This window comes from Cydia fagiglandana, chromosome 6 (assembly GCF_963556715.1).
Source record: "Cydia fagiglandana chromosome 6, ilCydFagi1.1, whole genome shotgun sequence".
Lineage (NCBI taxonomy): Eukaryota > Metazoa > Arthropoda > Insecta > Lepidoptera > Tortricidae > Cydia > Cydia fagiglandana.
Window position 1 is genome coordinate 8612703 of NC_085937.1, and position 18352 is coordinate 8631054.

Sequence of the window (18352 nt, forward strand, 5' to 3'; positions counted from 1 at the left end):
AAATTAAATAGTATGACTTTTAATTAAGTATTAAAGTACCCATATGGTTTACCTAAGTCTTAATTCAACCATTAAAGTCGACGAGTACAAAAAACTTTAAGCTAGCTCTCAATTTAACCTTTTTTTTTATTATTATTATTTATTTGACCTTACAATTATTCGTAAGTAGGTAAGACCGTTAAATATTTAAAATGATTATCAGCAAATTATCAATTTATCACCAATTACTCTAAGAAAACTTTATGCCGAAACAGGGGACACGAATTCACGAATTTAGGAGCTGACCTAAATTTGTATCACGAAATGGGAGCCAAATAAGAGGTTCACGAAAAAATTCATATAAAAAAAAGTTTCAACTAAAACCCTACAGTTTATACATTAAATTATTAACAAAGAACTAATATAACATATTCAAAAGCTTTCAAGGTAATGATATGCTTAGTAATATTTTAAAAAAATACACAAACTCTCAACTCACTCTCAAGAGCCTTAACCTGCCGAAACAGGGGCCCTTTACCTTAGTTGTCTGTTTCGGAAGGAGCTTTTAACTGACTATTAAGGATGACTCACGTTAGACCGGGCCGTGTCCAGACCGGAGCTTCCGGCGCTTACTTTTCTATGACATGACAGGCGGTCACGTGATGCTTTCCATAGAAAACAATGCGCCGGAATCTCCGGGTCGGGCACCCGCCGGGCACGGGCCCGGTCTAACGTGAGTCATCCTTTAACCAGCTTAATGGAACAAGATCTGTAGCTTCCTCAACTAATTTATTCAAATATTCATTGAAATTAAAAGTAGTAGTTTCCTTTAACTCTTCCTCTACTGCTTTCCCTATTTGCATTCCTTATTAGAAACCCACTTGGCTACAAGTTTTAATTTTTTAAGCACTTGCTAGACAGAAAACTGGTGTTAGATATTAAATTATGTATCAAGTGATATTTCACAAGCATACAATTCACGAAAATTTATGGTATGAGCCAAAAATCGAATCCACGTCGTCATTGTTGGTTAAAAGTTAAAACCACTAGGTAGGCTAAATTATTACAGTTTTCTGTATTCGTAAAGTGACAGATATATTAAATGACATTTGGCAGCAGTAAAGATTGAGGATTGACTTCTTAGATGTCGAGCGGGGTCTCATAGTTTCCTGTTAGGCACGCACTCTATTGACATTTTCTAGGAACTTCAAAGGTGACTTTTATTAACCCTTTGTCTGCAGTTGGCAAACGCGCGCGTATTCGTTCTACGGGTCGTTAACATTGACAGCGACACATGCGTTTGGCATCGCCTGGGCTATTATTCTCATTGCCAATGTACTGCGGTAAAGGTTGACCAGTATAAGCGTAACCTCGAGATCTGTTAACTACGAGTATACGGGGCCGGAGTTCAATACTTAACGCTGTAAGCCATAGGTTAGAGAAAAATGTCACTTACACCCAAAGATCACAGAGCTAGCAGCCGTTGTAAACCTAACATTGATGGCGTACCTATGCCATAAGTAACACATGTAGGTGTTCGTGGCACTGGGAGTAAACTCACAACGACTTTAGAAGAAACGTCCAATATAGGTACAAAAGTATTTACCGTGGAAAATATACACACCGAGTATAAGACGTTACGTTACACGTTTTATTGCAGTAACACTGTAATTAATTACTATATTGCGTGACAATTACATTTCTTTACTGACATCTTAATTATATTTTACTTATTTACTTTCCCTATTTGCCACTGTAGTTAAAGTAGAAAGCATCCTGCACTTAAGTCGCAAGATGCTAAAATGACGTCTTAATGCATCGTAAGTGCGTTCTAACATTAGATGTTAATGTTATGGCATGCATTACGTTTGCAGCAGAGTCAAATGTGTAAATAGACCATGAGAATTTGACTTGGGTATATAAGCATTAACCATGCCTAGGTACAGTTAATTGGCTATTCATAAAGCTTGCATGGATGTATTTAAAGAATATATAAATTTACTTTTTCTTTGGCAGCCGTTAAAATTCAAAACCGACAAAACAACAAAAGAAAAAGAAATACACGAAGTAAGTAAATAGGTACAGTAAACTTTTCATTAATCGTCGGAAACAGTGGAGCTGACTTCGATTAGGTGGTTGGAAGTTGGTAAGACCTATAATTGCTTTTATTGGCACGAATAACGTAACGGGTGCCGAATTAGGAGCGTTTGCGTGGTTACATATATGTCTGTGGTCTCACCTTTAGTACGCTCTCGTCTTCAGAATGGCAGGAGCTTTGCAGCGTGACGTCAGCGACCTGGCCGGCCTGCGATACTATCAACACCTTCATGGCTTGGGATACTTGACGCCCGGTTAGAACGGCCGTGTTCAGCACCTCCCAGTTCTGGAACAAAATAAACCAATGATCGGATAAGGGAGGGAAATATTTTAGCATTTAACTCAAATACAATAGGGACATTACAGTATTTTTAATATCATCCGTACACAGAATTTACAATTTCTGTTTATTAAAGCATTTTTATTTTATCAGGTCTACAAAGTTAGTCTAGTTAGCCTAGTCTAAAAGATATAAGTTCCGGTATTTTTAAAATAATTAAGAAAATGGCTGTTGAATTTATCTTTTTACGATATTAAAGATTTTTTTGATGCACCGAATAATTTATAATTATAAATGTAATTTATTGATAGTAATGTAAGCATCTACTTTAATAATTTAATTGAATAATTGACATTGTACCTATCCTGATATTTTAATTAAGCTGATACTGAATACCTATTGCCTAATAACTTGACATGTAATATTTAAAATATTATAAATAAATGACTATGACTAGGATGGGCATGAATACTTATTTCTTCGAATTTTATGTTTTAGATATTAATGATTTTTTAGTATACGCTGACCGCTCTACTTATAGGAAATTTTAGATACCTAAGCGTATGAGTTGGCACTACAATGAAATGGTACAAAAACTTGGTATTGAACACAAAGTTAGAATGGTCAAGTAGCAATTATAACTTGTGGTATAACCGATTACGTTTCCCGTCCGTACAAAACGGACACAGTACATTTAACAGCTATAGTTTGTTGGCTACTTACATTGTTAAAGAGCCTTGTATCCTGTTTGGTGTGATTATCCAATTACCTACGTTAAACCAGTCTATATAATTGTCGTGGGTTGACAACGTGAGAAAATAGCACGAGATGCTTTTTGTACGTTTTGGTGCTATTATGAAACCAGTTAAGTGAATGCTAGTTACCGACTATAACAATGGGTGTAACTATTGAATGATCAGGAACGATAAAAAAATTCTATACCTAGTAAAAAATAATTTATAAGTAAAGAGACACCTTTAATACATAACAATTAGTATCTTCTAGTAGGTACCTTGCATACAAAATAGCCCTAGCAACTTTACTACCTATTAAAATCGTAAAATATATAGGCCCATTTTCATAATAGGTAACCCTAGCTTAAATCCCCGTAGATGTCCTTGGAGTGGCTTTTAACCTTGATCGACTCCCAATCCACTATAATTAACCACTTTGAGACCTATAATTTGATAACTATACCTACACATTACATGTAACAGGCAATCATTATGAGAAATTGTTATAGAAAATCCCTTTTTTGCAAATACAAAAATACCCTATTTGGAATCCCCTGTATATTATATTATGCACAAGAATTGATACCCGAACCGAATAAAAAAACACGATAAATGTAAAAACAAAGGAGCCCAGTCTTTGTTGTAGGTACTTTCTAATTGTATGGACATGCAATACATTAATCAGAGGCGAACTAATCAGAATCCGAAGCCGTCTTCAATATCTTCGTCCTTTGTTAATCCATTTGGCGCTGCATCAATAGGGCCTGGGATGAATAGAAGTCCTTTCAGTGTTCTATCTAAGCTTAACCAAGTCCGGTCTAGTTAATTAAGTTTAGGCCATACAGGTTCTATTCATTAATTTCAAAGATGCATCCCATTTATTGTATGTAGGAATGAGTAATTACGTAAATGCATCTATCATCATTTGCCTCTCTCATCTCATCGTTTTTCTCATGGTAGGTAAATAAAATACCTACACATACATATTATACTCGTAATAAGTACCTACCAACCTAAATACATACTTACTTATAAAGGTTCGTTTAGAGCCTACTTATTTGCGGATGTGATTGAGACTAGACGAGATTATATATGGATTATTTACTTATAGAACGGATTTACCGGCATCGGTGTCCTGAACGTCTGTTTGAAACTAAGGCTGCCCGAAGGCTTCCAACTTGGCGTATCGACCGTTGTCATAGGAAACTATTTAGGTAAATCCAAGTGTTTGTAGCAAAGATACTATATGGATACGAAACTTGGATTATTGTATTATCCAAAAAAACGGAAGCCTAATATGCACATGCAGAGGGCTTATCGAGAACCACGTTCGACGTGTTGCCTCTCTGTCGCACTTGTAAATTCATACGTAAGTGTGACACGGAGGCAACACGTCGAACGTAGTTCGCGGTAGGCCTCAGGCACCACTAGATCGGGAGTTCTTTAAACCCCTTTTACCCTAATCGACACAATAGCAATCCGTGTCCGAATTGCGGTGCGAATTTACAACTGTGAGTGTTTACCGTGCTCTTAGCTCGCTAGGGTTAGTTGGTGTACTATTGATTTATTTAAACCCAGTACGGAATTTACTGTTCACGTCAGTTTGGGGATCCTATCTCATCGCATAATAATTGATTGTCATAATGTAATGTTACGAATAAATCCCCCGTCAGTTTGTCTTGAATCCTAGCTAAATAACACAGATATAGAGACCCCCTTCTTCCTGGCGTTATTCCGGCATTTTTGCCACGGCTCATGGGAGCCTGGGGTCCGCTTGACAACTAATCCCAAGATTTGACGTAGGCACTAGTTTTTACGAAAGCGACTGCCATCTGACCTTCCAACCCAGAGGGGAAACTAGGCCTTATTGGGATTAGTCCGGTTTCCTCACGATGTTTTCCTTCACCGAAAAGCGACTGGCAAATATCCAATGATATTTCGTACATAAGTTCCGAAAAACTCATTGGTACGAGCCGGGGTTTGAACCCGCGACCTCCGGATTGAAAGTCGCACGCTCTTACCGCTAGGCCATCAGCGCTTGTAACACAGATAGAGTCATATTAAGTAAATAAATAGAAGACCCGCGGCTAAAGTCGCTTTTACTTTGGTGTAACGGAGGCTGCGCCTAAGATGTGTACAAACTTATGAGTAATTTTGCATCGCTTTGTGCCTCCTACTAAACCCAAATAGACAAACAATCAATCATTACCTTTATTACAACAGTAACAATAGTAAAGTATCGTTACATAACGGCATTCTCTTCCAACAGTTTTAACAAGTTCATTCAACAACTCGGCGTAATTGCATTACACGGAACAATAATGGCAGTGTGCACTTAATCATTCATGTAGTTCAATTAGTTTAATCATTTTGGGCGGTTAGGTTGAGAGTCGGAGAGCGTTGAGTGTCCGTCAGTGGACAGGTTGTTATTGCCATTGCCTAGGGGCGTAGGAGAGCGTTCGAGTTAGACGATTTTGTGTAGGTAGGTACTTAACGATACCTTCAAGATTCGTTAGAATAATGCTTAGTAAGTACCTTGACCATAGAGAATATTAAGGCTAAATTTAACCCTGTGGATGTTGGAGGGAATGTTGGTTTATTAAAGGTTATAAGGGCGTATGACCTGGAGCTCTAATCACGAAATCCGAAATTCGAAGTCCCCTTAGGGGTACCTATAGAAGAAGGTATTCTACCTTTATAGTTCTTGCATTAATCAAAAGAGATAGAGATACTAATCTTTTAATGTAAGGTTTCGTGGTGACTCCTGCATTTGCATTGAATGCCTATAATTAGGTATACTTTATTAAGGATTGGCATGTACACAAATTGCAATTAACACCTCAATTGCAATTGTTGCAGGTAACTGAAGGCTAAGTTGTTTATTTTTCATCTCCACGCCGGAGACAGCTACTATTATAGTAAAGTAGGTTCGACAAAGGCAAAGCCTCGCCTCGCCTACACCTATTGGAATATAAAGCCAGGGCCACATACAGACGCACGGCTCACAGGCCCGAGGCTCATAACTCGGATAACCCGGGTTAATGAGCTTGGCGCTAATATGAGATAAAGTAATTGCTTAATAAATGTTATTCTCTAGCTTCATTAAGACGGGACCGCACACTGAGCCCTATGCAAATTGAGTTACAACAGCTTGTCTATTCAGCGATGTTACCGAGATAGAGATCTGTTGTGACTATTAATATCCGATATACTCGTATCTATTTAAATGATGTCTACAGCTGTTATCGATCCATGTAAATATGTTTGAATATAAATGTTTAACAAGTTCATGGAATGCCATATTCAATATTAAAACAAGAGGTCTGGCTTTTATGAAAGGAAATTGATTTTTAGGCGAAATTATTTCTGAGAAAGTGGAATTTATTTCTGAGAGTTATATATATCCCTGAAGGGATAAGAGGCTAAGGATTTTTTCAGTGAATTGTGCGCCATCAAAGCCCGTCACTATTACCTACTAATGATAAATGCACTAGTTTCAAACAATCTATGTAAAGGATTTTTTTACGCGAACGATGGGAAATCTTAACAGCAGAGTGTAAAATAAGGTGGCTCGAATATACCCTCCCTTCTGCTGCACTCATGCTGCAGTCGGATAAAAATAGTTTTAAACGTACGCGATAACAACAGAATTTATCCAAATTTTGTTGGCATTAGCGAGCTCGAGACTTGGTACCTACCCAGGGCGCGAACTCGCGAGTGGGCGTGCCCAAGTAGCACAGATAGCTCTATAACTACTCACTTTTAGTTCTATCTAACGCTCTGTGCGTATTAAGACACTTATAACAGCACACTCGTGGTCCTACAGCTGTATAATAGATTTCAGTGATATTTATATAGCTTAGGGCTGATTAAAAGCTGCATTACGGCTCTGAAAACTACCATTAATACGCAAAGAGTGATATAAAGGTATATTTGCTACGAACCTATACAGCTTTAAGGGTTATCAAATGCTTTAACCGTTATAAGGTCTGTTTAGTGGATAAAATTACGCCATGTGCTGTATAAGGAGGTAATTGTGGACTTTTATTACGTTGACTTATTAAGGGAGCACAAGTGAACTATTATGAAGCTAATAGATGTATAATGGAAAACATGTGGCACATTATACAGCTTTTCGCTTAACATGTTTACCGCTAAGCAGCTTTTATTACGCTGACTTTTAAGGGACCACGAGTGAACTAATATGAAGCCAATAGACGCATTATGGAACACCTGTGGCGCATAATACAGCTTATCGCTGAACGTGTTTACCGCTAAGCAGCTTTTATTACGCTGACTTTTTAAGGAAGCACGAATGAACTATTATGAAGCCAATAGACGTATAATGGAACATACGTGGCGCATAATACAGCTTATCGCTGAACATGTTTACCGCTAAGCAGCTTTTATTACGCTGACTTTTAAGGGAGCACGAGTGAACTAATATGAAGCCAATAGACCTATAAATGAAACACATGTGGCGCATAATACTGCTTATGACTGAAGATGTTTACCGCTAAAGCAGCTTTTATTTTGCTGACTTATTATAAGGGAGAACGAGTGAACTGTTATGAAACCAATAGACGTATAATCGAACACATGTGGCGCATAATACGGCTTAGCGCTGAACATGTTTACCGCTAAGCAGCCTATTTTACTACCATTGAGACTGTGTGTATAGCGGCTATTTAAACGTTCACAAGATGCCTTATAACTGTTTAGAGGTTCACTAGTGTATCGAAAGAACGACTTGGACTTTATAGTGGTTCACTTAAGTATCTTAATCAGATATATAACAGTCGTATGCTGCATATTAGAACTTTAACGGTTCACGTTGCTTTTTAACATTGACCGCCATTTTATTGTATATAACCTACAAAATTTAAATTACTTTTCCAACTTTTAAGGGCAACAATAACGTTTTGTGCATGAGTTCTTAACCTAAATCACTAGTTTAGCACTTCCTATAACGTATTATTAACTTTTTATCTCATAATTCCGTCCAAACCACTAAAGTAGTTTTTACACAATAGCTTATTTATATCATTAATTTAAATAAATCCTGATTATTCTCGTGGCGCATTGAAATTTTCTTAGATAATGTATATATATAATGTCAATAAACTTGCATTCCCAAACATCTTTCTCACATTAATATATAAAAGATCATGTACTAACATTTAACTAAACACTTTAACAAAATGACTTATGGTGTTGTTGCGCTAAAGGTTTTTGCTTCAATATAAATATGTTTTTTAAGGCAGAGGTGTAAAAGTATGTTAATAATTATCTTTTATTCAGCCCAACGTCAATCTTTCCCGGTATTAGGGCGCACATGTGACATATTAACTGAATAAAGGGTAACTGGTGGTCTCTTACCCAGTCAATATACACCTCTTATAACTCCTGTTACCCCTTATAATTCCATTAAATTGCTGCTACAATGCTCTTAAACAGCTATGTGAACTTAAGGCTGCATAATTTGTGCCCATTTAAGAGTTATAAAAGCTGAAAAGAGGCTTATACAGCTCTTATGCAGCTTTTTTATTCCAGCTTCAAGCGTATTCGTACTTCATTATGCGGCTGCTATATAGCTAATCTGTGCTACTTGGGTGCTTTCTTTAGCTACCATTACCGCGCGATAAAGCTCCCATTAGGCCACTTCATTCATACTAACAGCGCACCATTAAATGTTAATCTCTAAGATTTGTTACGATAACGTGCTCTAGAGGTTCTACCCAAGAAATAATATTATAAGAATAATCTAAGACGACCAACCCTCGGAGGGTTTACTAACCTTTTTTTGAGCAATTTCGTACATAATAGCAAGCCGGCGCCGGCCGCAAGGACTCGCCAAAAGCCTATGAAACTCGATAAAGATGTCGTTATAGCAATAAAAGGAGCTCCCTTCGTTTCATTAATTACGTAGAAAATACGTTGCGGCTAATTTATGACGGTATCGGACCGCTCAATAAATTGCTAATTTGGGACACTTCACCTAACGACAATACGGGCGCGTGTCTGAGGAAATGTTCATTCGAATTCTGGTGCCAAAAAAAAAATTATCTTGTATGAAACCATAGCTATAAGATTCTATGATCTGAGTTTAGAAACCATAATGAACCCGTATAGTTTGAAAGCGCACTAAACAAACACTACCCCAATCTAGTTCAAATCATAAATTATTTAACGCATATTTCATATTAACTCACTATTTAATTTATTTAATTTCTAGTTCAATCACTTAGGCAGTTGATACTAAAACTCGATATACAAATCTCATAGAGTCGTTTGGAGTCCGTGGATAACACAAATGCTTAGGTATTCAAGTTGTTATATCGTCTATTTCTCGTGCCTCTTTCGTCAGGAGCGCTACGCTGTAATAGGTAATACGTGGGTTTCACTGGATCTATGACTAGATATTTATTATTAATTAATCAAATAAACATACCTTGGAAATTGGTAGAACTGCTTGTATATCATCTTTTTCAATATCAAGCCTCGTTATTACTCGGTGTTCATGCGGTGGCTCCTCGCTGGCCGTGGTGGGCACAGGCGATGCTGACAGCTTCGCAGACCAGTTGAGCCTCGCCGTGCCCCGACCCGAGTCGCCCTCCGAGCCTTCGGCGTCGCCCTCCCCTTCAGCCCCTACTTCCACCAACCAGGTCAGGACTTCCTCCCAACCGGGGCCCGCGGGACCGCTTAAGTCTTCCTCTTTCCTGTTAAAAAAAAACATTAATTTAAAGTTCGAGCAAGCAACAGATGGCAACACAAACTATCAGTTAGATAAGTAGATTATAAAAAAAGAAAATCGACGAAAATGCATTTCAGAAACTGGCCACGGACCAATTTGCAATGAGGGTAACTATTAAAAATTGATAGTAGTAGTAGTATATAACGAGCAGCAATTAAGGATAGATAGTGTCAAATGTTATCTCAACACGTATTCTGAGATATAGCGCTTACTGTGCATAACTATCACGAAATTAGTCCGCTTTAATCGATAATAAGCTTAATTTTAAACACCGCATCAAATTGTTCGTTTTAGCTATTATTGCACTTGTTTAGTAATTCCTAAGCGTACCTAGGAGTGGTAGCAAAAGTCGTAAAAACTTTCATATATCTGTAGAACAAGGTTTCTAGCGGAAACTCGACGCTACAAGCAATAATAAGTTGAAAAGTCGTGACGCCAAGTTTCATTAAGCTGCAAAATGCGGCAACCGCCAGGCAGATTTACTACTCGGGGAATGCAACCTTAGGTATTACATGCCTAGTCGTGAACGAAATTGTGAACAAATCCTACTGGGGAAATGAGAACGTGGCTTTGTTTTATTGCGGAATACCTACAGAACAGGAAATAAATGTTAACATTTTGCACGAAACTCGTAAAATAAATGCAGTTATAAATTAGAATAACGTAAGTAAATTTCTTCGTGTATCTAAAGTCGTTATTTTGTTAATTAAGTAAAATTAATTTGTTAAGAGTCAAGTTATTATTGTTAACGTTTTATAATATATTTTTTTATGAGGTTATGGTTTAGATGCGACTAAAACATTGTTGCCTGTGCAATTCATTAGAAAATATGCTAGTCACGCAAGCACGGCCGTGGGCAATATTTTACGCTAAATAATTGAGGATAAGCCGTTATTCCAGCGAATCGCCAAGATTTGTCGCAGCAGTTGACCCATTTACTTATAATAGGATCGCGGAAAGCTCGAAAGTAGGGTTGAGAAAATAGAAATGGAATTGGATCCTTTAAATCCGTCCTGCAGTCCAGTGGAGCCGAGGTGCACGTTGGTACACACCGCATTGAGATTGCGATCCCGTTCCTGTCCTATCGCCAACTAGCGTTTATGAGGTTTACTTACATTCCTTGTAATGATATTGCCGAGCAGCTACTGCAAACTGCGTGCCAACTCGGCTGAGCAAATTAATTTGTAGAAAATGCTGCAAATAATCTGGCCGTTTTGATGTTTGTTTAAGCAATAAACAGTGGTACTGTTTGAGATAAATGCTGTAGGTAAATGTAAACACAATGTGCAATAAATGTGTAGGTATACGTATTACATGCATCGTTTTAATACTTTGTATTACCTACTTTTTTTAGAGATAATATACCTATATTCTTATAACCTGACGTAAAAAACCGGCACTAGGGGTATACAAGTACCAAGGTACCAAATAGTTACCTACCTGTAGTATTATTGCCTACGTATATGATATTAAAAACAACCGTAAAGACATTCCACATTAAAAAGAAGTCACGTTTCCCCAGTTAACCTGTCTACTCAATCTTAGTTTTACTTCAATTTTATACACTTAGTTAGCGAGAGTGAGCCATTAAATACGTCCAATAAAGCGCTTACATTTATCCGTTGTCGTCGTTGAGGTCGTTCGAGGCGCGTGACGGTGACCGTGGGGAGTTGGGGACACGTTTGATCTCCACACCGACACCGCCCAGCGCGAGTTGGCTGCGTTCATGCTGATCATCTACAGGCCCGACTTCACATTAATTTTACAATTATAAAGAGCTCACGTTTGTCCGTTGTCGTCGTTGAGAGGAAGCTCGATTCGCGTGGCGGTGACCGTGGCGGCATGCGGCTCGAGCTTCGACGTCACCACCCAGCGCGAGTTCGCTGCGTTCACGCTGATCAGCCGCAGGCCCGACTTCACTTAAATTCTATAATTATAAAGAGCTCACGTTTGTCCGTTGTCATCGTTCAGGGGCAGCTCGAGACGCGTGGCGGTGACCGAGGCGGCGCGCGGCTTGATCTCCGCCGTCACCGCCCAGCGCGAGCTGGCTGCGTTCATGCTGATCACCTACAGGCCCGACTTCACATTAATTTTACAATTATGAAGAGCTCACGTTTGTCCGTTGTCATCGTTGAGGGGCAGCTCGAGACGCGTGGCGGTGACCGTGGCGGCGCGCGGCTTGATCTCCGCCGTCACCGCCCAGCGCGAGTTCGCAGCGTTCACGCTGATCACCAACAGGCCCGACTTCACATTCATTCTATAATTATAAAGAGCTCACGTTTGTCCGTTGTCGTCGTTGAGAGGAAGCTAGAGGCGCGTGGCGGTGACCGTGGCGGCACGCGGCTTGAGCTTCGACGTCACCACCCAGCGCGAGTTCGCTGCGTTCACGCTGATCAGCCGCAGGCCCGACTTCACTTTCATTCTATAATTATAAAGAGCTCACGTTTGTCCGTTGTCATCGTTCAGGGGCAGCTCGAGACGCGTGGCGGTGACCGTGGCGGCACGCGGCTTGATCTCCGCCGTCACCGCCCAGCGCGAGTTGGCTGCGTTCACGCTGATCAGCCGCAGGCCCGACTTCACTTTCATTCTACAATTCAAATACACTGTTAGAACCGTTCAACTGACCTTAACTATATAAAACTAATACAAAGGCAAAATAAATCACAAATTATTGATTGGTATTGGTATGGTACCCTATTCGATTTTCTATCGAGAGTGCTTTGTGTATTTGGAGTGTATTTGAAGTTACAGACTCGAAATTACTATAGGCCTAACGGTGGTTTAACGTTTAACTGAGGTGTTTGGTAAGAAATAATGTTATTATTATTATGAGCCGATATTGTCCCACGGCTGGCCAAAGGCTCTTATATTTTTTTAAATACATACATAAGTGAAAATATAATTTATAAACCAGTTCTAAAACAAACTCAGCTATCTTCTACTATAAAATCCCTGCGCAACTTCATTACCAACCGCCTGATCGAGATAGGTGGTGTAGACCAATGAGTGGTTTCAGGAAAAATACTTACCTACAATCAGCATCGTCAGTGGCATCGGTGGCAGATATTTTTTGCTCGTTGTTCTATCCGCTAATATTGATACTGTACACTGTCCTCGATAGAAAATTGAATGAAAAGTGTTTTGCCTTTTTAGTAAAACTTAAAATAATATGAAATAATTCACAAAAAGGAACTGAGCTCTATCTCGGTGGCAGACAATAGCGTGCCAGAAGGCTGGCGGTATTGCCGCGCTCGACGGCAATGCCAATGCAACAAATAGTTTTCGAACTTTTTGTAACTCTTGAGCGCCCCAGCTGTCGAGTTTTTGCGTAGCTAAAACACACCATTTGGCACCAGAGGAGTTTTATATGAACATTGCTTTCAAAGTTGGCGAGAAAGCGCTGTCTGAACTTGCAGCCGAAAGGTCAACTAAGGGCTATGCCCCATTGCCCTTTTTAACTGCTGATTTAAACTCAAATTGATATTGAATACGTAATAAAATACATCTATATCAATTTATTCATAACAAATGATCGATGACTGAGATATCCACTAAGAATTATGTAACTCGGACCAACGAAATATATGACCGTTCTAGACCCTCCCTAAATCCTATTCAACATTAATCGCTCTCTTCAATATCGGAACATATATCTATATCTCCTATACCGGACCGCTCTGAATGGACGTCAGGTGTTAGTAAGAAGCTTTGTACGATCATCATGTCTTATTCCAAACGAGAACATAAAAGCCTGATAAGATAAACCAGTATTAAATACTACTAATACAAGATCGGTTACACTTATCAGTTGTCTTTTCAATAATCTTTAATAGAAAAAATCGACTTCTAATACCGTTTGTAATGCCTTATATATTATTGGCTGGTATTTAACTGATCACGAAATATAGTATAATTAATCCACTTCGTCACCTTTTTCTGGTAGCATTTCGTTTCTGTAAGGGTCACAGTTTTAATAATCTAATCTAACCCACTTTTCTGTTTACACTGGTTTATCAGAGTCAAATGCTCACCCGAGGCCACTAAGAAATGAGATTGACAAATTAAGATTCCAAACCAAAATTAATCCTATTAGCGCATAAATTGAGACTCATCCGTCGCTTATATTTCAGTCCTAGTTGGTCCTAGTATCCGTACATCAAAGTATAAATTCGGCACCTAGGCTGCCTAAGCCGGTGCAGTATAAATTTCCATTAGGCGAAAAGCTTTAGTCCTGTGCTCGCCGCTCGTAACTCAAACTTGGCACAGATGTACGGAGTTACAGCAGGTGGTGCGCAGGGCGTACTTGCGCCGCCGAGATTCCCCTATTATAGACCCACCCTCTAGATAGATAGGTACTCATAATTCATAACCCTACTTTTTTAGGGTTCCGTACCTCAAAAGGAAAAAACTGAACACTTGTAGGATCACTCGTGCGTCTGTCTATCTGTGTCTGTCCGACTGTCACGGGCCATTTTTTCGGAAACGAATACTGGACCATTTAAGTTGACATTTGGTACACATATGTAAATTAGAGATGCCACTAATATTCGGCAACTATTCGGTATTCGGCCTATTCAGCCACTTTGCCGAATATACGGTATTCGGCCGAATGTTGCCTACTATTCGGCCGAATACCTACTATTTGAATATTTAGGTACAGTCAGCGTCATATAGTAGATAGTAGTAAAATATTCAAAGAGTTCGGTACGCGATACAAATTATGTGTACCGAACTTTTTGAATACTTGGGATGATACCTACTATATGACGCTGACTGTACGTAGTGTATTTACGCTGATCGAGTAACATCAACTATACTTTACACGCTGCGGGCTTAGCAACTAAGGCTTCTGTGGTAAGGCTTAGCAACAATCATGTTGAGGTAAGCACAATCTGATAGGTAGACTGTGAAATCCGTTTATTTTCCAATTAGTTATTACTAGCTAATATTCAGGTATATATAAGTATACGGATTTCACAGTCTACCTATCAGATTGTGCTTACCTCAACATGATATAGGACGTAACCTGGATGACCATCGTTAAACGTGAATCGAAAATATTTTCCATAATAAAAATGTATTGGAATAACAAATGGGAACGAAATGTTCGATGTTCGATGTGCATGCATTACTTTGCCCCACATGTGGATAAAAAGCAACTTTCTCATCAGTTTTTGAATAATCAAGAGAGCCTTTACCGTCTGGTGTGGTGAAAAGAATTTTTCGTATTCTCCCTATATTCCAGAATATCATCTTAATATGAAAGTTCAGCGCTTAGATTACCCCGAATTGCTTGGTGGCGCAGTACTAAATAACATTTAGCGTTGGCCCGGCCGCGGGGGCTTGCACCACTGCATACGCGAGCTGATTTAATTTTTAGTGTTTTGCAAAACTATCATGCAGCAATGCAACACAGGTGCAGTATAATATAAATATCTGACCATTATATAACAATATAAATATTCCTTTGAACCTTTTTGTTCCAACCATAACATAAAATAAAATTCACGTTCTATTCAAGTACAAGTAATTGCCTAATATATCTGGACGATTTAAACTAAAAATTGGAGAGTAAGATCGAAGGAAGTTGAGAAAGCCGAGAAAATGTTACTTACTTAGATCAAACGATGGAAAATTCAGACGTGGAGGAGGTAGAAGAGCTTGCACTTAGAATAAAAAAACTGGCCGCGTAGCCAAACTGCGAATCGCTTACGCTCCGTAGCGATCGAAACGCAACTGTCACTGTCGCACTAATATGGAAGAGTGATAGAGAGACACTAAGCGTTTCGTTGTCGAAGCGATAGCGATTGTCACCTTGGCTAGGCCGGCTGGAAGGATTATTTGCACCAACAAGAGATTGTTTCTTACATACCTTGGAATAAACAAATGAAGTTCAAATAGGTAGTTGCCGAAGAACGAAGCTGCTTAACATATCAAACGGCAAAGTTTCCGAGAAGCAATCTTTGATAACTAAGCCGCTTGGGAACTTATCAGACTTCAGAAAGATCTTATTTTTTTTGTATTAGTTATTTCAAGAAAAACTTATTCCAGATGAACGCTTATTCTTTTACTTTAGGTACCATTACTAAATTTTGTTTTACTCGTAATGTATTATTTTCTTCTAACTTATGTTGGTAAGTAGGTATACCTACGTATTATTATTGACCAAATGACGTTCGTGGGTAACCGTTACAGTAATTTTAGACTACTTAATATGAAATATTAACTTTTTCGGTACGGTATTAACGGTACGGTAGGTAGATACTTCACAGAGTAAAATACAAAAGCATTATACCAAAATATTTCACTCAATAAAAAAAAACCGATCAGTGCCAAAGCTTTGTAAAATTTTAACACTTACTGCTCGTCGCTATAAACAAACTGCGTCTCAGTCATTTATTGCCCAGCCCACTTGAAGCTCTGGCCACGGAAAACTTTTAACAGGCGCGGCCCGGGCGGCTCAGCCGCGTGTCCAAGATCTGAATTCCCGTTGGCTTTGCGAGGGCTAGCAAGTTCTCGGATAACCAGTGTAACTTGATCTCGAGATTCATAACAACTAGGTACGTGTAATCAGAACGCTCACTTTACTGGTAGGCCAGAGCTTACGACATGCATGTGCTCGGTAAATGGTCGGAATGACACCCCGGCCCAGTGCTTCGGCCCAGACGCCGCAGCCCATAAAATGTTCGACCACACTCGATACCGCCTCGTCTATTCCACGTACCGCAACTTAATGCATATTTAGTACCCAGCTTAGGATGATACACTGATTTGAGTTGGCAATACAACAATAGCATGGCTATACGTACATAACGTACCTAATTATCACAGTTCCGAGTGCACGCATTACACATAATTTAAGTCACATAAACTTGAATAAAGCTAAAATGTAATTTGTCGCGTTTGAATACCTGGCAGTACGAGTACAGTTTGAGCTTGAAAATTGTTCCCGTTCCATAGAAATCAGGATGTTATCACGGTAAAATTCGCGTTGCGTATCTATGTTGTTGCTACCTTAACTATTTTATGTAGCTTAAAATATGAAATGCTACGTTTTCACTAGTTTTAATTTTATACTCTAGGTATGTTGTGACTCCAATAGATTTTATTAAGTATGTTTCCTATTTGAATACTTTGTTATTATTGTCGTCTTGTGTCGAATCTCGCAACAACTACTAAGTACTCCCACACATGAAACACTATCACGGTGACACTCAATAAACCTCGTTGGGTGGGATTGTAAACACGAATTCTACCAAGTTGAACTGACGTAATAGAGAGACAGACAAGTTATTCGGGCGTCGTTAACGTGAAGTGGCTTTTGCAGTGACATTGCATTTCGGGCGCCGCGCGCTGTCAGCGGCAGAGATCTTGGGTGGCGCAGTGTCATGTCACTTTGATATTGCTCACTCCTTTTTGGAAATATTCACTATTTACTTAGGGTCGGTTGCACCAAACTGTTCGTATGTGGTTGGTGCAACTGGCCCTTAATAAATGAAATGAAACTAATGTTTATTTTATGTAGATTACTCACCTGATAACAACGTGTCCGGTGGAATGAGCGGCATCCCGTCGGACGACAAAGGGCAGATGTAATCGGGAATGCGGATATAATGGCGCTCTTGGTAGCAGAAGTGCTGAAGCACCAGCGCGCGCCTCACGGTATCCAGCTCTTGCCCCTGCTAAAGTGACGACTCCCAGAGGCCACGCTGGCTGCACAGAAACCCGCCCACAAGCTCCTTCGCCGGATTCTCCACTACTAGCTTCAGCAGCGCTATACGCTAATCGCACTGTTCGAGGCGGCCGCTTTCCTTTTCCATCTGCTGGCCACCAAGATGCAGGAATCGTCAGCTCAGCCAAGCAAGCGCCCTCTTCCCCTTCTGGGCCACATGTTGCTGTCAATGACTTTGTGCCTAAAGTGGCGTGTAATGTTATACAAACTCTTCTAGGTCGAGTGGCAGCTCTTCTAGCTCCCCCTTCTCCACCCGTATGAAAGAGCACACGCAGCACGGGCGCATCTCGAGGGAGTTCTCTAAACACTAAATGTGCTGATACGTCAAGTCTGTGTGCTGTCGCTTCCTGTAGTTCGACTAGAGTTGCGTTTCTTCTTGGCGGTTCTAAGGGATCAGGTACCGTGTAGCGCGCTGGCACAGTTTGTTTGGTGGAGAAGGGTCCATATGTGGCGCGAACAGAGGCTGGTGCGGACCCCTGAAGCACTGTGAATCGGTCCAGGGACAGCAGAGCTCCAGGCAGAGCTGTGCCCATCGGTTCTGGAGGTGGACCCGCACCGCTCCATCTTGCCGTGTGCTTTAGAAAAAAACCGCTATCTTTGTTTTCAAAGTGGACCTCTACGCTGAGAACGGTACCTGGAACAACCAAATGAGGAGAAATTAATGAACAGAAAAAAATCAAGACAAAAGATAAAGATATCTAACCCAACAACAAAGTTACTAATCAAGTTATGGCATAAGAAAAAGCTCCTTGAATATTTGATTCGGTTTGCCGTGG

General features: G+C 39.7%; 1 protein-coding gene and 1 long non-coding RNA gene across 2 annotated transcripts in view; both read right to left on the reverse strand.

The window, feature by feature from the left end:
- LOC134665109 (uncharacterized) overlaps nt 1-18352 on the reverse strand; it is a 347418-nt gene that overhangs the window by 209517 nt on the left and 119549 nt on the right. The window lies entirely within an intron of this gene.
- Nucleotides 1-18352, reverse strand: part of LOC134665103 (transmembrane protein 132E) — a 117455-nt gene that overhangs the window by 25443 nt on the left and 73660 nt on the right. Inside the window, 4 exon segments of the mRNA XM_063521927.1 lie at nt 2219-2362; nt 9542-9809; nt 12288-12431; nt 17379-18210. Of these exon segments, the coding sequence (XP_063377997.1) occupies nt 2219-2362; nt 9542-9809; nt 12288-12431; nt 17379-18210 (1388 nt within the window).